We start from the raw sequence: 24862 nt of genomic DNA, 5'->3' as shown, positions 1-24862 counted from the left end.
TTTCCTCACTCATCTTTGTAAGGTTTTTAATCATGTTATTTCACCTTCCACATAACAACAATATGTAATTTTCATCATGATAAAATTCATGACATTTATAAATCACATAATATTTTATAACATGGAACAATAATAATAGCCCTTTTACGTTATCTTTCTAACGCATCCGGCCGTGTCCAAAACGGAGGTATAATACTCAATTAATTCATCAATCTATCTTAATCAAGATTTAGGTTAATATTTATTCATTGCATAAGCATTCAACAACAACCTCTCTAGCCTAGTGGTAAGGCATGTACAGTTTCAAGGAGGTCCTGGGTTCGAATCCCCTTGGTGACATATTCTGTACAAACAGGAAATTAAATTCTGTTTCGGTTTAATTATACTTTTTAATTGTTATATTATTTTTTGTTTGCAATTTATTTACATAATTTTGGGTCCAAAAGTGAACTCTATAATTTTCTGCGTATTTTTCATGTCTTCAATTGTTATTTTAGCATTTACTGTTATTTCGAACTGTTTGTAGTTATTTTGAATTTTCTTTTTTTTTATAGAATGATGAACTTGAGGCTCTTCCGAAAAGTCGTTTGAGTCCTTTTTCTGTTGTTTTTTTGGTTTGGTAAATATAGTTAGAAAGAAGTTTGTTACATATGATGCTTCGAAGTTCTATGGAGCAGGTATACAACTAATTGAGCATTTAAGGGAATATGGGATATTACATAATTGCCCATAATAGAAGTTAATTAACTGAAATGTGATAAAAAAGCTAACACACTAACTCAATTGTTTATCTATAAGTATTGGCTTCAGAACTTGTTATTCTAAATTCTCATTTCTAGACCCGTTTACTGTATTTTCTTTTCTTCATTTGTCACACACATTATAATTTTCTTGGCTAACCAAATAGTTCTTGGAATCCATACCAGAAAACTTGAATCTATTGAGCCACATTTGGCTACTAAAGAAGTTTTAGGGATGAATGGAACAAAACTTGAATATGTTGAGCTTGGAAAAGAAATGGAAAAGGTAAATCAATTTAATCTTTTTTTTTTCTAATATGGTGTTTAGTTTTTTGCTATAATTATTTTTCCTTAATTTTGAATTTGTTTTTTTATTTGTTAGAGTATTGTCTTGATCGTTGGAGTGGGATGAATAGCATATTCACCGAATTTCTTGAGATTACAAAAGGAGCGGATGAAGTAGTTTTTTAATTATACTTTTTAATTGTTATATTATTTTTTGTTTGCAATTTATTTACATAATTTTGTTATGTTTGATATTGTAGCCGACCATTGTTGATCAAGTTATCCTGAACAAGAATTTTGTGGAGGATGAAGTGGTTTCCCTTCCAAAGGTTAATGAAAATTTATTTTATTAACTTTTGATTATTTTATGAGTTTTGTTGTGATATTTTTGTTCAATTTCCTTTTTTTTTTGAAATGATTTGTTTGATAAGCATGATGTAGTAGCTGATTTGAAGAATCAAATTCTACGATTGCAAAAGGAAACTAAAATTCTTAAGATGAAGGTCCAAAAGTGAACTTTATAATTTTCTGCGTATTTTTCATGTCTTCAATTGTTATTTTAGCATTTACTGTTATTTCGAACTGTTTGTAGTTATTTTGAATTTTCTTTTTTTTTACAGAATGATGAACTTGAGGCTCTTCCGAAAAGTCGTTTGAGTCCTTTTTCTGTTGTTTTTCTGGTTTGGTAAATATAGTTAGAAAGAAGTTTGTTACATATGATGCTTCGAAGTTCTATGGAGCAGGTATACAAAATCTTGGAAGTACTTATTTTATGGGCTCTGTGCTTCAGGCCTTGAGCCACACTGTTCTGTTCCCCTTTTAATGGCAATTTTGGATTGTTGTCATACCCCTCTTAACTCTTAACTGTAAGGCCTTTAATATTTTTTTCTTTATTTCAAGTTTAAAAAGTTTTGAAATTTAAGATATTTGTATTCTGAAATGAAAACTTGTGTTTTACTCCCAGGTTCTATTCACGGGTTTTGTATTGTTTGTTCATTTAGAAGACACATTTCAAATCAATGGATGGTTATGGAAACTCCATTATCCTCACACCCTTTGGCCATATTTTGTCATGTATCCATTTGGTTATGTTTTTATGTTATAAATCCAAATAATCGATATTTAGGCATACTTTGTTTTCCTTATATTTTCTAGTTTTTTCAAGTGGAATTGAACTTGGCGTTGAAGTGAATACACACGGGTTTTTGATTCTATTTTTTGTGTCTGATTGTCTTAGTACTCAAGACTTACTCTTGTCTATTTTTTAATATAATAAACACTCTAAAGCTCTTAGCGTATAATCAGACGTGTTTTCATACTTTCTCAACTTCACAAATTCAAGACTTCAAGTTCCTTCACTTAGCATTTAAAATAGAACTTGAATCATCTTACTGATGAATGAAGCTTCATATCTTCTTCTTAATCATATGTTATCATCAAGAACTAATGGATATTTGCAACCAAGTTACCCTTTGACAATTTTCATAAAATAACACTTAAAGAGAGAGTTACAAACACCAAAAAGTCATTTGACTTATAAAGTTATCATTTTTTGATCTATTTGACATTTGTCATCGTCAAAATCAACTGATGATTATACCTATACAACACATAGATTCATAACTTTTTATTCAATATTTTTGAATTTATGAATTTGAATTGAAAGCGATGAAGATGAAAAAGAATTAAGATATGTTGAAGGTTCACTATTAGATTCAATAAATCACCAAGATCTAACTTCCTTGGAGAATGACATATACGAAAAGTTAACGACCAATGAAACTTTAACCCTTGACAAAACTTCGCTAGATTTGTGTGTCAAAAATGGAAGCACCGACAATACCATGTCTTAACTGATGATGTGATGCCAATTGAAGAAAAACCAACTCGTAATTATATGGCTTGATACATATCAGCTGGATTCGAGTTCCTCGTTGAGGATATGTACCTATACGACCCACGCCAAGTAACTTACACACAAGAAGGTTCAACATATACCCCCCACAACATTGCCAGATCGGTTACTCACAACCCCCTGCCCATCAAAATTATCGGTCCACAAACAGACAAACTTACGACCTTAACATGTCAAACACCAACCACAATACCAAGAGCATACCTCGTACCACCACCAACAAGAAAATCATCATCAAGACACCAAACATCGATATGCATCCAACACATCGCCCTACCATAACCGCCTTAGTCAAAACACTCAGCGATCATTTAACACCAACTGTCTCTCCTCCTACTATAGCCAAGAAGCCCAAACATCACAAAACCAAAACATGTAACAACCATATGGCTACCAAACATCACATTAACCATTTCAACCTTTCCTTGACGCGTCATTCACACCAATGTCGTCATTCAATCGTTCCGGTTGCCCTTAAATAACTCAAACACAACCCAACTACTCTGACATGGATCACAAACTCAACTATAACGGTAGCGTTTCATTGCATACACAAGACTACGCAAATTTGTGTGAATATCTTAGGAAATCTCCTATAGGTGGTGGTGATGTTTCTGGGCCCTCAAATCCTCAAACACCTGGCGTGAATCATCAATGTGGGTTAGACCCACACGTTTGAGTAGCTAGGGGATGTGGTATCAGAAGTCAGTTAGGTCATCCCGATCAACGATATTAGTCTTTTGGGTATTCGTATGTAAACGCATATTAATATTGATACCAATTTGTCCAATTTAGACTTTTATATAAAATATACATTATTTTTATAAAAAAATTACAAACACACATAGGTGTTAAACCAATTGGCGCTCCTCTTAAACCTAACACATATGCGCCAATTTGATTGATAACACTAGGTGCAGTAGTCAATCCAATTAGTGTCACTTCTTTAACTTATAGAACAGACGCCAATTCATATAACACCAATTCTTCAAAATAAATTATTTTTAAAAATTATCTAAAATATGAATTATTTTTATTTTTTTATTTTAAATATGGATCATTTTAGTAAAAAAATCTCATTTCTTTCCCTTCTAAAAATTAAACAAAACATATCTTATTAGAAATAGGATAATACTAACTCATACCCCTAAAAACACAAGTTAAGAACTAAATCAAAAAGTATTATCTTAAAAATTATGTATTGAATATTAAAAATATAAAATTTTAATATTTTAATTATTATTTCCAATACGAATTAGCATTACCTTTAAAAACACAAAGCAAGCCGAAGCAATACAACGATTCCATTTCTCTGCTTAAAAAAAAGCACCATACCATATAGCCATAGCCTATATTACCATTTTCCACATTCCGATCAAATCGAATGCACCAAAACCAATAGAACGATGTTGCGGAGAACTCTAGCTCTCACGGTTGCTCGGAACAAAACCGTCCAAATTTTCCGGCACAATCTCCCTCTCCTCCGCCGCCGCCGCAACTTCTCCACTACAGGTCTCTACGGTATACCTCATTTGAAATCGCCAAATGGATTCCAATCTTTCGTAGATGAAGCCATTCAAAGGTATTCAATTCAACTCATTCATTACTTTTTCTTCTCCTCATTTTGTGTTCTATTCTTCATATTTTTGTTTGTTTTTCAGGTCTGGAGAACTCGTTAGTTACATTTCTACCAAACCCTCAGCTTCCGAAATCATGCGAGCAATGGATGAGATCTCTGACACCGTAATGAACCTTTTTATTCATTATTACAAGGTTTTAAATAACTGTGCAGTCGCCTAAAATCTTTCGCGAATTCCTTTGGTACAGGTGTTGCATATTGCGTACTGCTGACACTAATTGTGATCGCCGTGGTGTGAGAGTTTTTTTATATATAAATATAATTAGGAGAGTGTGAGTGAGTTGGTGAAAAGTAAGAATATAGTTTAAATTTGTTTATTAGCTGATTAGTACAAAGCAAGTTGGTTTTGTTTGGATTGATGAAATTGAATGAAGCGGAGTGTTATAAGATGGAATGAAGTGGCATAAGATGTTTGGATCATTTAAAATCAGATTGAGCGGAGTGGTAACATGGAATGGAGTGGTATTTCATTATTTGGATAATTTAAAATCGGATGGAACGGAATGGAGTGGTATGAATTTCATTCCATTCCATCACTTACCACCACATTTTGTCCCCTCTAATTTGGGCAGAATGAAGAATTTGCCCTATTCCATCCTATAATTTCCAAACAATGAAATGAATTCTTCATTCCGCTACATTCCGCTTCATTCATTTTATAATATTCCACTCAACTCCACTCTATTCCGCTCCGTTGGTTTAATGATTTTCAAAAGACATGTATATAGGAAGTAGAGTAGTACTTTTATTGTAGCTGTTACCGTACAATCTGTTTGTTTAAGTTTTTTTCTAAAACAAAATAATCACTTTAAATTGTTTAAGTCTCATTGTTATTGCTTTTAAAAAAGAAAATGAGTATTTGAAATTAAAATCTAGAATCTGCTTCAAATGAGAACTTGTTTTGAGTAGTTTATCTAGAAAATTATTTTTGGTGACAAATTTGTTTTTAAAAAGTGATTTTCATTATGGTAATCAAACACAAAATAGCTTCTGCTTATTTTAAAAATCTTAAAAGATTAATCTCTTTTATCCTATTGCGTTGCAATTACTTATGGTTTTTTATTTTTGATTTTACAGGTTTGTTCTGTTGTTGATTCGGCTGAATTGTGTAGGCAAACCCATCCAAACAGGTATTTTTTTTATTTTTTGTAGAGTTTAACTCAGGACTAGACAATTGGAGCGTGGAAATAAATGGTGGGTGACCCGATAGCAGAAACCATAGTAGGTGGCCCACCGAATCTTAAACTAGGCTCTTATACCATGTTAAGAAATGCGGTTGGGCCTGACTCAACCCTACAAAACCGATTTGTAGGGTGAGGATTGTCCCCACTTATAAACACATGTTCAGACCATATATCGTCCAATGTGGGACTGTTAACAGAAATAAAGACCTAAACTTATCTTGAAGATAAAACACAGATCTATTTGGTCCCTATTTGGTCCCTGAGAAATAAAAAGTGTTAATTTGGTCATTCAAAATCTCATTGTTGATTGATCATTAGGATGATTTTAAGGGATATTTTAGTTAAGGCAGAGGCCATTTTGACTGTCATTTGAGATTTTAGTGGACTAAAGTCAAACTTTTCATTTCTTATAGGCAAAACAACTCTGCTTGCTTCTTTTTAATTAATTTATGTTTGTGTTTCCTTGTAACTTATAACTCATTTTTCTTTCTTATGTGATAAATCAGGGAGTTTGTTGAGGAGGCTGACAAGGCATCAATGAAAATTAATGAATATCTACATGTGAGGTGACCCGTGATTAATTTGTGTCAGGGTTTTTTTTCATTTATTTGTATAACCCGATAAAGTTTAGCTATTTCCATTTCCTTTGTCATCCCAAGATCAATTTAAGACAGTTAGCTGTAGCAATTTTGTTATCTTTTTGTTGTAGTTTGTTAAGGTCTCTTACAAAATGGCTGAACCACAACACAGTAACAATGTCATCAATATCACGAGGTTCTAAAGTCAGCATTTTGAATGTAAAATACTTTTCTAAGTGTTCGAAGTTTGGGTGGATTAAATTCTGAAACTTAAATAATTTGAGTCAAAATTATAAGGATTTAGGAAGACTAGGAGGGAAAAGGGAGCACAAACTCTAAAATAGAATATAAAACCATGTCAGAACTGAAGTTACGTAAATGTCTAATAAGTATTTCCTATGTTTGCTTTTTAGTATCTGAACACAAGTCATGATATCTATGATGCGGTGAAGAAAGCCGAGCTAGAATGTCATATGCTTTCTGAGGAAACTCAGAGGGGAATTAAAAGTTTACGAGTTGACATGGAAAGGGGCGGAATTCATCTTTGCCCTGGTAACCATATTTCTCACAGCACCATGCTATATTCTCAAAAACAATGTAGGGAACCTTTTCCTTTGAAGTCTTTTTTATATGAATCTCTTCGTTTGCAGAAAAATTAGATCGAGTAAACAAGCTAGATATTGAAATTTCTCATCTCTGCAGAAAGTAAGTATGTTTATAACCGATATTTGTGAATTGATAGATGTTTATTTTGCTTGTTTTGCTTGTTAAAATCGAATAATTCGCTTAGAAGCAGTATGTTTCTCAAACATTCTGTATTTATATAAATTTGTTTCTTTGGTATCTGTGGGTAAACAAATTCCAGTACCATGTAATGAAGACATGTCCTCTAAAGCTACACTGTAAATGAAAAAAGGATTACATCATTGAAAAGTTTGTGCGTCAAAATTTCAATCCCAATAAGTCACATTAATAAATTTGTTAGACATTTAAATTCCTCGAATAAGCTTAGCGTAATTGTACAATTGTACAGTTTATCAGCAGTGCTAGCAAAAAAATTTTCACACGATGTGTAGGTGGCTACACGAATTAGTTGATTCCATTGGTCTATATATAAAGAAAACCTCCACAGTGCAGGACATCATTTAGGGATGATGTGAATTGTTAGAATGCCACATTAACATGCTATGTAAGCGATACGTAATGGAGTATTTCACCCTGTTAGTTTATAAGGATCTAATCATAAGATTTTAAAACTATAAGGATTTGGTTAAAAGTTTTTAATTAAAAATTCAGTGCTATTTAAGGATTAAGGACCTACAGATATTTAACATATTTTCAATATGAAAAGCCTATAGGCTGGCTTTTCAAGTGAGACAAAAAGAGAGAATTGATATTTTTTGGTGACAGTATTGCTTTTGCCATTAATTTAATTCGAACAGGAGTTGATAACAATTTGAACTGTTTCCATCTGTGATACAAATTCAGTTGTTGCATCATTATTCATTACTGTTGCTCCCAAAAGCAAGTTATAACATATTTGAAGTATGTCTACTTTTGCTGTGCTCTTGATATGTTTGCATTTTCTTTTCTTTGACTTGATTAGGTACAATGAAAATATTATCATCGACCCAGGAACTGTTGATATATACCCTTCATCTCGCTTCCCCAAAAACTTGCATCATCTTGTCAAGCCTATCTATAAATCAAAACCTTCACTAACTAAGGATTTATTAGGGTCCAAGGACACCCTTAAAGAGAAAGGATTTCGAATTACAACAGATTCACGAACTCTTGATTCTGTGCTGCAGTTGTCGTCAGATGATGAGGTAGATTCCCGTCAACAATTTGGAAATTTTCTGATACGTTAATTCTTGTAAGAAGCACTAAGCACTAAGCATTAAACATAAGTATTGTTAAGGAGTTTCCTGTAAATTAAAGTGAATTAGAAAAAGTATTTGGAACCAGGGTTTGGATCCTCTTTAGTATTTCAATAACTGGATATGGCCGTTGTGAAGAGAGAAAAACAAAAATAATGAAAGTATATTGGTTTTTCAGTTCAAAGGTATTTTTGTCATTTAAAAATATTAACATTTTTCTCTTCTCACTTTCTATCCAATTAAATAATGGGGAAGAGAAAGACACTTCTCATCTATTTTTCCCTCTTTCTCTTGTATAAAAGATATATTAAATCTACTCTCATCCCTTTTTTCACACTGTTTATCTCATCTCACAACTAACCGGTGTTAGAGTAGTGATGAATGTTGTAGGTTAGCTCAAACAAGCCTAAACAATAAACTCATAATATATTTTTCCACTTTGGTCTTGAATTGATATTTTGTTCTCTGTGTTTGAAGATAAGGAAAATGGTATATATACGAGGAAATTCTGTTCCACATGCAAATGTTGATGTCCTACAAAGGCTTATATCTGCTCGTCACGAGCAAGCTCAGGTCTGAATATTTGGTACCCTGACTCTTTAAGTTCGTTGTTTGGTGCTGTAGCAGAAGGGTCTATACTGTCTGTTTTATTCACTCTTTGTACCTGCAAACACTCTGACGATAAAGTCAGTGACGGTTGTAAGTGTGAGGTGTAGGGTTTTAGCATAGTCCTCTTTGACTTTATAGTTAGGGTCTAGGAGGCCCTAGAACCTTCTGTGAGACAGCTGTCTCAGAGGGACAAGTGTCTTGAGATTCATAATATGGCTTATGTACTTTTCACGAGCTAGACAAGTTCATTGGCGGTCGAACCCATATTGTGATTTAACATTTGACCTTGTCTTTTTTACATTTTTACATTTGTTTTGAATTTGACCTTGATAATAACAAACTAATTATTGGATTTACAATAAAACGAACATGAGGAGTCAAGAGTCCACATTTTTTTTATCAGCATTAGAAGAAAAATGAACCAACTCTACTAAAAACAAAAGAAACTGTAACTCACTTACCTAATTTGACATTTGTTTTAAGAATTATAACTTATAAGTAGGTTGGAGGAATTGATCAAAATCTTGATAGAGTGCCATTTTTGTGACTTAAACGTTAATAGTTTTCTCTGGTATTTTTCAGCAGAGCTTATTGTGTCTTCTATTTGGACTTTATTACTAATTGATTTTACCATTTGATAATTTGATCCAGATAATGGGGTGTGGCTCTTATGCCGAACTTGCTGTTAAGCCCAATTTGGCTTCATCGCCGAAAGTTGTAATGTCATTTTTACTTGAAATGAGCAAGATGGTTCAGGAAAAGTCTACAGAGGTATAAAATGTAGATTCCTGTTGGGAAATTTCTTGAGAGAAAAGGCACTATAGTCATATTGGCTTGTGCTTGTAACTGAAAAAATGATTTTATTTTTTCTGTACAACCTTAGGAGCTCAAGCTACTTTCAAAATTCAAGAGAGAGAAATGCGGTCAGGCTGGTGGAGATATAAGGCCGTGGGATGAAGCCTATTACACGACAATGATGAAATCTTCTGTTTATAAATTGGATTCTTCGGTACAATACGATAAGCCTGCATGTTTTTTCATCATTAATACACCCAAGCTTGTTTTTAACATAAATGCAAAAACATGTGTGCAGGTCGTAGCATCATATTTTTCTTTGTCAAACTGCATTGAGGGTTTGAAGGTTCTAGTGAAGTCGTTGTTTGGTGTTATCTGTCACAAAATCCCTCTTGCACCTGGTGAATCTTGGGATCCACAAGTGCTTAAACTGTGTCTTCATCATCCTAACGAGGTATTTAGTGTAGAAATCTCTGTGACTTGAAGTGAATTTGGATCCAACAGATAAAACTTTAAAGTGTTGGGATAGAAAAACTTTTAATTCAGCAATGATTTTCTGTAGTTTTATTTTTGTATAAAAATCATATCTTTGACTATGAATTCAATATTGAATTTTGGTGCTACCAATTATCTTTTTTATATGTGGTACTAATAATCTGATCCCCTACATTTAGTTTCAATTGTCAGTGATGATTAATTTCAACACTGCTATGCTTTTATTTATTCAGTTTTAAAGCACTGAGGCTCAAAACTTATTTCAGGGTGACTTAGGATATCTCTATCTTGATTTGTACTCAAGAAAGGGAAAGTATCCTGGTTGTGCTCATTTTGCAATTAAAGGGGGTCGCAGGATTTCTCAAACAGAATACCAACTTCCTGTATGTGAAAATTTCTTCATGCCCTTGTGCCTTTATTTTTTATCATTCAAATATGTAGTGCCTTTTGACATGAGTTTTCATAATGATGTTATATTAGAGAATGTATAAGAGATACATCCCCAGGTAGAAAAACATGGTTTTAGAAATAGAGGAAAAATAACATTTCATTAAGGTGCTTGTGACAAGCGACAACAATGCTTTCAATTACATTAGGACATTCTTCTATCAAAATTTGGTTTGGTATAGAGGGGGCTAATTTAGCTAAACCACATGATGCAGAATTTCCTTTTCTCCCAATATAAGAGTATCCAATAACATTAAAGTGGGCTTCTTAACAGAAGCAGTTCACTAAAAACTGGGCGTGTAGGTATTAGGAGAGGAGCTTTCTCTCAAATGCACAATGGCGTTTTCACATCTAACTCAGAAATACATCTGTTAAGACGCAAGTGTTCGGAGCGCTTAGATAGTAATTATTCTTTGATAATTGTTGATATATACTCCCTCTGTCTCATTATAAACATCTCATTTGAGTTGCGGACAGTTCTTAAAAAAATAATTAGTTGTGTTGCTTTCAATAATAAAATAAGTTTTAGTTACTAAAATATTCTTATTAATAGTAGTTTGTGGAATTGTTAGGTAGATTTGAGATACAATAAACAAGAGTATATTAGTGGGAAAAAAGAAATTAATGCTTCCTTTGTAATGTAAAGAGACAAATTATGAGACAAGTAAATATTGCAAATGAGTGATAGAGTAGTGTATTAGTTAGCATTTTGTATTATTGTATTGGAGTCATCTCCTGTATCTTTTAGTGCTGAGCTGTAACAGTTAGTTACAGCATTCACTCTATCTCCTGTATCTTTTAGTGCTGAGCTGTAAAAGTTAGTTACAGCATTCAGTAGAGTCAATTGTATCTCATTCTATCATCATGAAAATACAATATGAAATTCCTAACAGATTTCTAATATTCTATCATGGTATCTAGAGCTTCTTTTTTATCCAGTAGAGCTCTTCCATGGCTTCTCCGTTTCACAATGAAGGTGTGTTTCCGTCTTCGCATGTCAAGCTTTCGCATCTCATCTCTGTTAAGTTTGATGACAAGAATTTCAAGTAGTGGAAACAACAAATTGATGGTGTTATTCGTGGTCACAAGCTTCATCGATTTGTCACCGACCGCACCGGCGATTCCTCAACAGTTTCCATCCAGTTCGGATTCTGTCCTCAACGTTGCTAATTCCGCATATCTTGATTGGGAGCAACAAGATACGCTTATTTGTACCTGGCTTCTATCAACTATTTCTGATTCCCTTCTTCCGAAGCTCGTTGATTGCAGGCATTCGTGGCAGGTCTGGACTGAAGTTCATCGTTACTTATGATAGAGGAATTTATGGTTTGTGTTCGCGAAATCAGTGAATCACTGATTTTAGTTGGAGATCCCATTCCTCTTCGAAACCTAATCGAAATCGTGCTTGATGCGCTTTGTGAGGAGTACGATCCGATTGTTGCAGCTGTGAACAGTAAAGTGGATTTTGGTTCTCTTGATGAGCTTGAATCGTGTCTCCTTGCGCATGAATCATGACTTGAGAAGCATTGGAAAGTTGTTCTCACTGAGCCGGTGTCGGTGAATTTGACGCCTACTCCGCTGTCACTATCGCCGGTCACAACTGAACATTCCGCCACTGGTATGGAGTCGTTTCCTCTTGGAACTAGTCATGCTACTGCAAACGCTGAGAATCATGGTTATAACTCAAGAGGTGGTTGTTTTGACCGGCGGGGGCCGATTTGGCCGTGGAGGAGGTCGTTTTGGCAAAACTCAATGTTAGATTTGTCACAAATCTGGACATGATGCTTCTATCTGTTATCACAGATATTCGGAAACTGAATGTTAGAATTGCACCGACCGTCGCCCTTTTTTCCGACGCTGCTCCGCGCGTCCGGAGACCGATTCCGGTCGTTTTTCCATTGGTTTACTCGCCTCTCCCCATCCATTCTAGATCTGCCCTCCTTTTTACTTTCTGACTCACGGAAAACGGTGCTCCAGTGCAAAGAACCCCGATTTGACTCTGTTATTTTGTTGTCTAAGCCATGGGAGGCACTGATTTTGGTTTCAGTGATTCGTTTACCAAAGTTCCGCTTATCCCATGTGAAAAGCTAACCGGCTCATCCAACTACAACATATGGATTGGTGCTGTCAAGATGTGGTTTCACGGTTAGGGATATGAAGATCAATTAACAACAGAGTAAATTTTTCATGATCATGGCACTTATCGGACTACCATCAGAGCTTGAGTCCGTTCGTGACCAGATTTTATCTGGTACTACTGTTCCTAACTATGATGCAGTTAGTGAACAACTGTTGTGCTTGGCTGCACCACATGCTTTTCGACCGGTTTCTCCTCCATATATTGTTGCTCCGACACCAGGTGACATTGTTGCCCTAGCATCTCTTGGCAATAATCAGAATCGCTTTCGAGGAGGGTCATCCAACTCCAAACCTCGTCCCATGTGTGACCATTGTAATCGGCTTGGACATACTATTGACCGTTGCTGGAAGTTGCATGACAAACCTCCATGCCAGATAAATGCAACTCAAATCGATCACCCATACACTCTGTAGACTTCACTACTTCTCTACTTCTCAAGGCCTCTACTACATCTCTACGTCATCTACCACATGCTCCACCACAAATTCTCCACTCACTATACATGCGCAGTTAGGTCATCCTGGTCTTCCCAAGCTACAAAAGTTGGTGCCCAGTTTATCTAAATCATCCACTTTATATTGGACTCTTGTTAGTTAGGGAAACATACTCGTAGTCACTTTCCCGGTCGAGTCAATAAATGGGTTATGTCCCCTTTTGCTTTAGTTCACTCCGATGTTTGGGGTCCCTCGCGTACTGCGTCTAGGTACTTTGTAACCTTCATTGATGATTTTTCACGTTGCACGTGACTATATTTAATGAAGAACAAAATTGAATTGTTTTCTATTTTTCAACAGTATTATCGGGAAATAAGAACCCAATTTGGTTTGTCTATTCGTACCCTAAGAAGTGACAATGCACGTGAATACTTATCCCAACAATTTCAAACTTTTATGTCATCCAATAGTATTCTCCACCAAATATCTTGCCCTCATACACCTCAACAAAACGGAATAGCCAAACGCAAAATCGACATCTCGTAGAAACCACTAGGACCCTACTTCTCCATGGTAATGTTCCTCTTCGATTTTGGGGAGATGCTGTGCTCACGACATGTTATCTTATAAATCGCATGCCCTCATCTTTCCTTAATAATAAAATCCCTCATTCGATCCTGTTTCCAAACTCTCCCCTTCACCCAATTCCTCCTTAAATCTTCGGGTCAACATGTTTTGTACACAATCTCTCCCCTGGACTTGATAAACTATCAGCTCGATCACTCAAGTGTGTCTTTCTTGGTTATCATCGATCCCAAAAGGGTTATCATTGCTATTCACATACTCTACAACAATATGATACCTCGTATTAGCTGATGTCACATTCTTTTAGTCTGTTCCATATTTCGAGTCCAGCCAAGAAACTTCGGAACCCCTTCAGGAAAGTACTCCCACACATTTTCCGGAAGTCCCATCCGTCATTATTCCCCATCATTCCAGGGAACCTGACACATTAAATACCCTTACAGTTGACCCCCCCACTCCTCGTCCACTTCAAACATATCAACGTCGCCAACCAATGTCTGTCGTTTCTATCCCTGAGGTCATACATGCCCTTAAGGTCATTGCAGACTCTCCTCCGATGTCTTCGCCATCACCGGATCAGATCCTGCAACCTGAGTCTGATCTTCCGATTGCCCTTCAAAAAGGTATACTTGTTTGTCTTCTGTTTCTATTCCTAAAACTTCAGGTGAAGCATTATCTCACCCTGAGTGGAGGCAAACAATGATTGATGAAATGTGTGTTCTTCAAAGTAGTGGTACTTGGTAACTAGTTCCTCTACTCCCCGAGAAATCTTTAGTAGGTTGTCGTTGGCTTCATACAGTGAAGGTTGAACCAGATGGTAAAATCAATCGGTTTGAAGCTCGCTTGGTAATCAAAGGATACACTCAGATTTTTGGGTTGGATTATAGTGATATCTTCTTGCCTGTAGTCAAAATGACATCTGTTAGGCTTCTTCTAGCCATTGCAGCATTCGACATTGGTCTCTTCATCAACTTGACATCAAAAATGCCTTTTTACATGGTGATCTTGAAGAGGAAGTATATATAGAGCAACCACCTGGGTTTGTTGCTCAGGGGGAGTCATCGAATATGGTTTGTAGGCTACATAGGTATCTTTATGGTCTTAAGCAATCTCTGAGAGTTTGGTTTGGCAGATTCAGCGTTGTAGTACAACAGTTTGGTATGGTCCGTAGTGAAGCTGACCATTATGTTTTTTATCGTCACTCAGTCCAAGGGTGCATCTATTTTATTATGTGTCTAGTTGATATCGTCATAACTGGTTTGGTGATTTTAGGGTGCATCTGTAGGTGATTTCCCAGTGGAAATATGCTATAGATATTTTGGAAGAAACAGGATTGTTGAATGCTAAACTAGTTGATACTCCTATGGATCCATGTGTCAAACTTCTACCTAATCAGGGGGAGCCTCTATATGACCTAGGAAGATATAGGAGATTAGTTGGAAAGTTGAATTATCACACAGTCACTCGTCCAAATATTTCTTTTGCAGTTAGTGTGGTAAACCAGTTCTTAAATTCCCCTTGTCAGGAACACATGGAAGCTGTTATCCGGATTCTGAGATACATCAAATGTGCTCTTGGAAAAGGTCTCATGTATGAAGATAAAGGACATACTCAGATAATTGGATACTTCGATGCTGATTGGGCAGAATCACCCATTGATAGACGATCCACATTTGGGTATTGTGTACTTGTTGGAGGAAGCCTTATATCTTGGAAAAGCAAGAAACAAAATGTAGTTGCAAGATCAAGCGCCGAGGCAGAGTATAGGGCCATGGCAATGGCAACATGTGAACTTATTTGGTTAGAATAGTTGCTCAAGGAACTTCAAATTGAAGAAGCAAGACCAATGACACTTATTTGTGATAATCAAGTTGCATTGCACATTGCTTCAAATCCAGTCTCCCATAAGAGGACCAAACATATTGAGATAGACAGTCACTTTGTCAGAGAGAAGATCGAGTCAAGCGACATCGTCTTAAGCTTTGTCAACTCTAATGATCAATTGGCTGACGTGTTTACAAAATTTCTGCGAAGCCTCATAACTAATTATATATGTAACAAGCTTGGTGCATTTGACTTATATGCTCAAGCTTGAGGGGGAGTATTGATATTTGTAAATATATAGTGTTAAGAATATTTGTATATAGAATAGTTCCACATCGACTATATCATGTAATTAGTTGTAATCTCTCTCTATATAATAATGTCTCTGTAGTGCTTTTCAAAACACACGGTTTAATTTAAATGTCTCTTAGTCTCACTTATTTCAACAAATCTCATAAACTTGACTATAGGTCTCAGGAATGCATCTTTCAAGGGTACTCCACTATTTTTAAAGGGTATAAATGCCTTGCTTCTAATGGTCATATATACATCTCTAAGGATGTTCTTTTTCATGAATCTAAATTTCCTTATTCCACACTGTTTCCTTCTTCTTCTTCCAATGGTACTCAATCTTCCTCTCGCACTACTTCCTCCTGGTTTATGCCAGCAGTTTCATCATCTCCTCTTCCTCTTCACTATGTCATCCCTACTCCCTCTCCATCTCTTGCTCCTATACCCTCTGTCAATTCCACGATTGACCCTATTTCTTCTCATAGTCCACAAAGTCCTCTTGAGAATCCTGACTTATCTAGCTCCCCTACAACACCCTCTTTAACTTCAACTTCTTCCCCTGGTCTTATCGTTTCAGATTTAGCCGCAGCTAGTACTATATCACCTACATCCTCATCGGACACCATACCTATTGTTAGACCTGTTTCAGTTCCTCCCAACCCATCCCAATCTTTAATTAATCCCTTCAATGTCCATGCCATGCAAACTAGAGCCAAGAGTGGTATCACTCAACCTAGACTTAACCCTACACTTTTGCTCACACACATGGAGCATACTTCAGTTGGTCAGCCTTGGCTGCTCCCCATTGGTTTCAGGCTATGAAAGATGAGTATCAGACTCTTTTGAAAAATCAGACCTGGACTTTGGTGTCATCATTTGTTTCTAGAAAATCCATTGGCTGTAAATGGGCTTTTCGGGTGAAGGAAAATCCTGATGGATCCATCAACAAATATAAGGCCAGACTTGTGGCCAAAGGATTTCATCAGCATGCTGGCAGTGATTTTACTGAAACTTTTTCACCAGTTGTGAAGCCTGTAACAGTCAGAATTGTTTTGACTCTTGCAGTCACACACAGGTGGACAATTCAGCATATTGATGTGAATAATACTTTCCTCAATGATACTCTTGAGGAGGAAGTTTACATGCAACAACCTCCTGGGTTTGAGGCCTCTGATAAGACACTTATGTGTAAGTTAAACAAGGTTATCTATGGGCTTAAACAGGCACCCAGGGCCTGGTTTGATAAACTTAAAAGTGCCTTACTGCAACATGGGTTTCAGGCTAGCAAATGTGATCCTAGTCCGTTTCTTCTTCACACCAGCAACCTCAATATTATGATCTTGGTTTATGTTGATGATATAATCATCACTGAGAATTCTGCAACTTTCATTGCTTCATTGATCAAGAATCTTAATGCTGCCTTCTCTCTTAAACAGCTGGGCAAGTTATACTATTTCTTAGGAATTGAGGTCACTCACTTACTAAACGGCCCCTTGCTTTTCTCACAAACCAAATATGTAGGTGATTTGCTAGCAAAAGTAAATATGTCTAATGCCAATGAAATGCCTACCCCAATGGTTTCTAGCAGTAAACTCTCCAAAGTTGCGTCTGATGTAGTTTCTGACCCTACTCTGTTTAGGTCTGTTGTTGGTGCTTTGCAATATGCTACATTAACAAGGCCTAAAATCTCATTTTCTGTGAATAAAATTTGTCAGTTTCTGTCAAATCCATTAGAGGATCATTCGAAGACTGTAAAGAGGATCTTGAGGTATCTAAGTGGCACCCTTCATCATGGTCTTCTCATTCAGCCTGCATCAGTTCAGCAACCTCTGTCTTTGCTTGGATTCTGTGATGCTGATTGGGCATCAGATCCTGATGATATAAGGTCCACTTCGGGGGCTTGTGTGTTCCTTGGTCCTAATATTGTGTCTTGGTGGTCTAAAAATCAAGAGTTGGTGGCCAGGTCAAGTGCAGAGGCAGAATATAGAAGTATGACTCAACTTGTTGCAGAAATACTTTGGGTGCAGTCTCTTCTTAAGGAACTTCACTGCAAGTTTCAAACTCCAAAGATTCTGTGTGACAATCTTAGCACAGTCACACTTGCTCATAATCCTATTCTGCATAACAGGAATAACATATGGAGTTGGATATCTTCTTTGTGAGAGAAAAGGTGCTCAACAAGAGTCTAGTTGCTGCTCATGTTCCTGCACAGGACTAGTGGGAAGATGCTCTAACTAAACCATTGTCTGCAGTGAAATTTCTTCCTCTTTGTAATAAGCTCAAGGTGTTCAACAAACAAAGCTTGATTGGCACACCCTCCACTTCTAAGGGGGAATGGTAGAGTAGTATATTAGTTATCATTTTGTATTATTGTATTGCAGTCATCTGTTAAACTGTATCTATTAGTGTTGAGCTGTAACATTTAGTTATAGCATTCACTCTATATAAGTTGAGTCAACAATTGTATCTCATTCTATCATCATGAAAATACAAAATGAAATTTCTAACAGAATTCCTTACAGATTTCTAATATTCTACCAATGGGACATATACTATGAGATGGGGGTATTAGTAACTGTTTAGATTTTCTTAGAGCTATGTATTACTCCCTTCATCCCTAATCTTCGGTCCTTCAAGATTTGAGCACACATATTAAGAAATAATAAAGCTAGGTGAGTTCTGATCATTTTATCCTCAATTTATTTGCTAAAAGTAAAATTAATTTAATGCATGCTATTGGTTTTTGTAAGGGTACAAAAGGAAAAACATCATTAATTGTATCTTGTTTTCTAAAAGAAGCAAAATTTTGAGACAAATAAAAAGCCAAAAGGACCAATGATTAGAGACAGAGGGAGGGAGCATGGTTCAATAAATGAGTCTTTCTTCCTGAGATGATATTTTTACAAACATCAGTGCTCATCTAAGCACACTTCATTGGGTTAATTGCTTTATAGCTTTATTTACTGCAGCGGTAAACTTTTCTTGATTCTGATGATTTTGTAGATTGTAGCTCTTGTTTGTAATTTTTCAGGTTCACGGAATCCGTCAGCGGTAAGGCTTAATCATTGGGAAGTGGAAACCTTATTTCATGAGTTTGGACACGCTCTTCATTCACTGCTTTCAAGAACGGTATTATTCTCTTAAAATTTTCATGAGCAAACTTTAAATTTACAAAATGAGGACAAAGCTATATAAAGTGGTAGAGCCAAGTATGAACATTTAGGGAGTTTGGGTTGGTGATGGAAATTAGGCAATTATAATTTATGTAAAAATATAAGTTTTCAAAGTTTAAAACTTTCTTTTCAAATATCTCTACAATTAATGTGTTGGTTTGAGTGAAACTGCTTAAAGGATTAGAGCCTCAAGGAAACATAAACACACGATTGTCGATTGTTGTAACAGTTTACAAAAGGGAAACTGCTTTCTCTGATTGAAGACCTTATTGATTCCAGAATTATCAGTGCGGAAAAGTGATTGTTTATTCACTCCATAATAAAACTGATTACATAAGGAGTATAAGGGCCCGTTTGTTTTGGCTTTTTTTAAAATTGATTTTTATAGTGTTACATATTTTAGTGTAAAAAAATTTATAAAGAAACTTTTCATAAAAGCTTCAAATGAAAATTTGGTTTGAATAGTTATTCTTAAAATGTTATTTTAGGTATTTCATCATTTTATCGAAACTTTTTTTAGATATCAAATTTTCAAAAAATCACTTAATTTTGAAGCTATTTCAAATAGCTTTTCATAAAAATCATTTTTGAGATACAATTTTTTGAAAAAATTGTTATTTTGACTGTCTTTTGATCTTCAATAATGTAGATTTATGTTATAGAATGAACAATTCAATCTTTTAGTTTATAAAAAACAAATTTAGAAAAATTCATAATATTTTGAAAAACATTTTTGTAGAATTCATTTTCAAAAATACAAAGAAAAAATCCATTTTTTTAAAGCTAAAACAAACTGACCCTAAATAGGAGAAGGAATTTTTGAACAATCAAATAATACTGAAAATAGGAAAATTGATTCCCTAAGCCCTCTAAATGTCATCCTAAAACAGGACATAAAATCAAAACTGTAATCCTAATTATTACATACTAGTAGCTGTACAATTCAGAACCTAAGGATCTGATTTTGATTTCGTAATCAACAATCAGTATGATTTTTATGTTAAGTGAGTGGTTTATTGAGGACATGTAATATTTGTTTCACTTTTTGTTTGTGCGTTGAAGTTTATATATCATAATACTTTTTGAAAAGTATATACCGTAATATTACTTCTTAAGACATATTTACTCGAATAAAATGCTAAAATATGACTGAATGTATGCCAGTTTTGTTACATGGCGGAATTGCATGGCGAGTTTTTAGCCATAGGCCGTAATGGTTTGTATACATGGCAGATTTTTTCTTTCCGCCAACGACAATACTGATTTATGTGAAAAATGTGTGTACATTGTCGGTTTATCTTTATTAAACTGTTTAGAGAACAAGTGAAACATATTCAATTGTTAGTAACACGTAACATATAGCAGCAAAATATCTTCTCATCAAATATTCTAAAGATGTATATACTACATATGAATGCGATTTGGGAAAATAGAGTTAAACTTTGATGACATTGTTTGAATGACTTTTGAAATTGTACTCATGAATTGTCTTGCAAATTACCAAATTTTTTAGTGAACCAGATACCACCACAAGAAATTAATGAATGATTGGTACTTGATCGTAGAATGTTTTGAAAGAAGGTTACTGATGTTACTTTTGTAATTTGATGCTGTCTTGTTCTCTTTGTAGGACTACCAACATTTTTCAGGCACAAGAACGGTTCTAGATTTTGCAGAAATACCATCCAACCTCTTTGAGTGAGTCAAAATTTCTATTGCTCAGATAATGAGTAGAATGCTGCAAGAAATACACTCTTAAGTTTTCACCCTAAATCAAAGTGGTAAATAAAGTTTTTTAGTCCCTCTTAATTGACAAGTTTTTTCCAAAGTTCCTTTGGAATTAACACCATTGTTAGAATCAAACCCATTTATTATTAGGATTTGAATTAGTAAATCATATCAGTTAGCATATTTTGTATTTATTCTGCGTAGTATTATATATAGTGCGGTCTAATTTAGACATAGAAATCACTAATTCAATATTCATAATGAATTAGTAAGTCATAATGTTTTTGTATGTGGAACCTTGAAAAGTGTCCTACATGGAATAAAACAGAATTGTTGTCAAATACATGCTGTAACCTTTTGTGTGCTGACGCTATGGTATTGATTTGCTAGATTGTGATTGACTTGGTATTTTTTTTGGGTGCACAGATATTATGCATGGGATTATCGAGTTTTGAAAACATTTGCTAAACACTATTCAACCGGTGATGAAATCCCTCAGAAGCTGGTCGAGTCAATGCTGGGTGCCCAAAATATGTTTGCTGCAACTGGTCTGCAACGTCAGGTTTTTTTTCCTTTTCGTTTTCTTTAGTCCTGTTTGGGGGAGGACTGGACAGTGTCTTAAGTCAGCATCATACAATAGGTTTCTATTTATGAAATAATAATCAACACAGCATAACTGTATTTTCTGTCAGATCTTCTATGCCCTAGTTGACCAGACACTCTTTGGGGAGCAGCCACTCCCTCTCGGTGGTAGTAGTTCTGTTGTTGCTGAACTGAAAAGACAACATACAAATCTGGAACATGTAGACGGCACACATTGGGAGTCCCGATTTAGTCATCTTCTTAATTATGGTGCAGGTGGGTATGGATTTGAACTTCCTCTAATCCCTTGAGCTGTATTGATAATTTTGAGTGTGTACTGAAATGTCAATAAGTTCATGTTTCTTTATGCCAACATATGCTAGCTTTTTGAGAAGGATAAAATCTATGGTGGTCAGCCACAACTTCAAATTCTTCATTATTGAAAATTTTAATTAGTCGATTCCATTTTGTGCAGGGTATTATAGCTACTTGTATGCCAAATGTTTTGCTGCAACCATATGGAAGAAGGTTTGCAAGGAGGATCCGCTATCCCCAATTGCAGGCAGTGCTTTAAGAACAAAATTCTTACAGCATGGAGGAGCCAGAGACCCATCTGCTATATTAAATGATCTAGTACCTGATGGTATATGTAAGTATTATGATGGAGGGATAATCCCTGATATTTCAAGTCTGTGTGAGGAAATGGAAGAGCATCAGTAGAAAGTACATTTGTTGTGAGTTTTAAAGAAAAAGTTGACAGAACCCAACTGCACAAAGCAAAATGATATCATTCACAGGAACACATTGAAAATGAAACTGGATTGAGTTCTGTTGAAGTTGGGAAAACGTTCCAGATCTCAATCTTCTTGTGATCATTTAATATAAGAAAACCTCGCATTTTAGAATGTGTTCTCGACACAATTTCACATTCACTCTCACATGAGAAGAAATAAATTGGACTTGTGCCACCTCACATTTAAACCAGAGGCCCAAATTGTAGCAAACTTTTGAACCCGAGGTTGGAAATGTTAGTCACTCATTGTTTTTACTTTGTTACTTTACATAATTTATTCATATTGCTGTTTTATTTTTACCCTTGTTATCTCTTTCTTATCCTTCAATTTATATATGCGACAATAAAACATTCTTTATAAATTCATTTCGGATATCATATCTATTCTTGTTACTCTTCATAGGAGCTTTGCTTTGAGGGTTGATATGGGGAGAATTTGTTTCCCACATCTTAGCATCTGAGATATGATTAGCACTTAAGATGATGACCATGTGACATTTTGGTAGACATGATTTTCTTTTTAATAGTCTCACCCTTCTCTTTTATAAGCATTATTTACTTTTTAAATTTATTGATGTATTTAATTTATATATAGTCCAAATATATTGTTTAATGAATCTAAAAATTAAAATTTGTTTATAAAACAGAAAGGAGGGAGTATATAAATATTGTTAGTGTTAAACATAATAAAAAATATAACCATCAATCTCTTTATCACTTCACTTCAATAAGTTGATGAAAAATGTTGCATGGGGGTTGAAATTAAATTTAGCAATTAGAATTGATTTTTCTGTTCAAATTTACTTTAAATTATCTATTTCAATCAAAATTAATTTTTAATCTTCTATTTTTAAAGATAAGGTTTTTTATCTTGTTATTTTAACCTTTGAGAGTTTTTTTATCCTATAAATTTCTATGATTTGGCTTCATGAAATTCTTAATGCATACTATGTATTATTAGAGCATCATATTAAAATACAAAAATGTCTTCAGTTTTTGAAGATGCATCTTGAGTAATAGAATTTTGACTGAATGTTAAAAAACTCTAGAAATGCATCTTCGTAAATATTACAGAGATGCATTTTCGAATAATATTGTTTCTAAAACGTGCGAGAACCCTTCTCCTTCTTTATTTCTAAAAAAGCACTCTAATTTTTCTCTCAAACTCTCGCAATTTATATTATCTCAAAATCAATCAATCAAGTTCAAAATTTCTTCTATCAACATCAAGTACATCAAAGACATCATTCAACGTTGAAGTAAACTCTTAATTTGTAAGTTTTTTATTTTTGTAATTTTTTCTGAGTTTTTGCATAAATAAGTAAAAATTGATGATTAGGTTGAGAAATAAATAATTTTTGCATGAATGATAGTTTATATATACTGAAAAACGTGTTTGATGGTTAAAAATAACGATCAAAACATTATTTATGGTGGTTTGCATTACCGCTATTGACAAACCTAGAAGTTACAAAATTTTTTGGAGATGCATCTCCAAAAATTTTCAACGTTTGAATTGTCAGTCGAAGATGCATCTCCGTAATTTATTTGTCTGTTTTGTTTTTTCTTTTCTTGCTTGTAAGGTTGCTTGTAGTAATTGTCTCACACTTTTCTAGTTTACTTACAAACATTATGGATGATAAAGACGACAGACTGAGGCACAAAAGGATTGCACAACATGGATTAGTCCGAAGGAAGAAGAGTCAGGTTTCAGAGGTCCATGCTCACTCTAGTCAGGTTCATGCAGAGACATTGATTTATGGGGCTCATGCTTCTCCATCTTCTTCTTCTTGTAGGAGACATTTGTCACATACTGACGCATCACTGCCTTCATCTTCCTGTAAGCGACAGGATTCACCTATTCAGACGCCAGAGGTATCCGAGGCACTGGAGGGACCTCATGCTGATGAGCCAGTGTCACCCCAGGTTGATAAGACTGTTGAGCCAGGGCCATCTCATGCTACTAAAGTTGATGAGTCAGTGCCACCTCAAGCATTTGGAGAAACCTTTATAGAGTTGTCATTGTTGTCTCTGTACCCGGGCCATACTGTCAGGCATATCTAGGACAGAGAGGTAAAATTAGTTGGATTCATTTTTTTAAAATTACGTTTATTATTATATTACCAGTTTTTGTCTTAGATTTATTTTTCTGCATGACCGTGATCCGCTGAAATTTATTAACCATAGGCGGAAGATTATTGACTTGCCTCAACCTAATGACAAATGGTTTTAGGTTGCTTTGTTCCTATCTGGGATGAAGGACTTGTGCAAGATCGATTATGTTATGGTCAACCACATGATGCTTAATGCTTTCGTGGAGAGAAGTCACATTGAGTCGTCATCATTTCATCTACCACTTGGTGAGATGTCTATCACACTCGACGGTGTGTCGTGTTTGTTGCACCTTTCAATTAGGAGAAAACTTCTAGATCATATGAGGACTAGCAAAGACTGTGCACTCAAGTTGATGGTAGACTATATGGGAGTTGATCCAAATGATACCATGAGGGATTTTGAAAACACAAAAGAAACTCATGCTAGGTTTGAATTTTTTAAAAAAGGTATACACATATGAGCTCCTTCGAGCAGAGCAGACTGGATGTGATGACGAGCAGTTGGGGATCAATAAAGCGTATGTTATGAGAGCATATTTGTTATATTTGGTTGGCACTGCGATTTTTATGGACAAAAGTGCCACTTATGTGGATGTCGTCTACCTACGGTACTTTGAGGACTTCGAGTGGA

At 35.1% G+C, this 24862-nt stretch overlaps 1 protein-coding gene across 6 annotated transcripts; it reads left to right on the top strand.

Moving 5' to 3' along the window:
• Window positions 1–4217: 4217 nt before the first annotated feature.
• LOC127086060 (mitochondrial intermediate peptidase, mitochondrial) lies at window positions 4218–22417 on the top strand. 6 transcript variants are annotated; one of them, XM_051026744.1, is made up of 18 exons: window positions 4228–4522; window positions 4602–4683; window positions 4768–4813; window positions 5657–5709; window positions 6270–6324; window positions 6755–6893; window positions 6992–7046; window positions 7948–8170; window positions 8699–8794; window positions 9482–9601; window positions 9714–9839; window positions 9924–10079; window positions 10387–10503; window positions 18845–18970; window positions 20645–20712; window positions 21169–21304; window positions 21435–21600; window positions 21800–22417. In XM_051026744.1, the coding sequence occupies exons 1-18, from the start codon at window positions 4507–4509 to the stop codon at window positions 22042–22044; spliced, it is 2025 nt and encodes a 674-aa protein (XP_050882701.1). In that variant the 5' UTR covers window positions 4228–4506; the 3' UTR covers window positions 22045–22417. The 6 variants fall into 6 exon arrangements, with proteins under 6 accessions (XP_050882700.1, XP_050882701.1, XP_050882705.1 ...); XM_051026743.1 differs by lacking the exon at window positions 4768–4813 and having other exon boundaries at window positions 4218–4522; XM_051026745.1 differs by lacking the exon at window positions 4228–4522 and having other exon boundaries at window positions 4610–4683; window positions 4768–4811.
• Window positions 22418–24862: the final 2445 nt, after the last annotated feature.

Source organism: Lathyrus oleraceus, chromosome 5 (genome assembly GCF_024323335.1).
Source record: "Lathyrus oleraceus cultivar Zhongwan6 chromosome 5, CAAS_Psat_ZW6_1.0, whole genome shotgun sequence".
Taxonomy (NCBI): Eukaryota; Viridiplantae; Streptophyta; class Magnoliopsida; order Fabales; family Fabaceae; genus Lathyrus; species Lathyrus oleraceus.
Note: the sequence above shows the minus strand (reverse complement) of the source record. Positions and strands in the feature narration are given on the sequence as shown.

Excerpts from the sequence above, each read along its gene's own strand:
- LOC127086060 (XM_051026743.1), top strand. The coding sequence starts at position 4,347 with ATGTTGCGGAGAACTCTAGCTCTCACGGTTGCTCGGAACAAAACCGTC. Across the intron at positions 4,523-4,601 it reads GTAGATGAAGCCATTCAAAG|GTCTGGAGAACTCGTTAGTT; the intron begins GTATTCAATTCA and ends TTTGTTTTTCAG. Across the intron at positions 7,047-7,947 it reads ATTTCTCATCTCTGCAGAAA|GTACAATGAAAATATTATCA; the intron begins GTAAGTATGTTT and ends TGACTTGATTAG.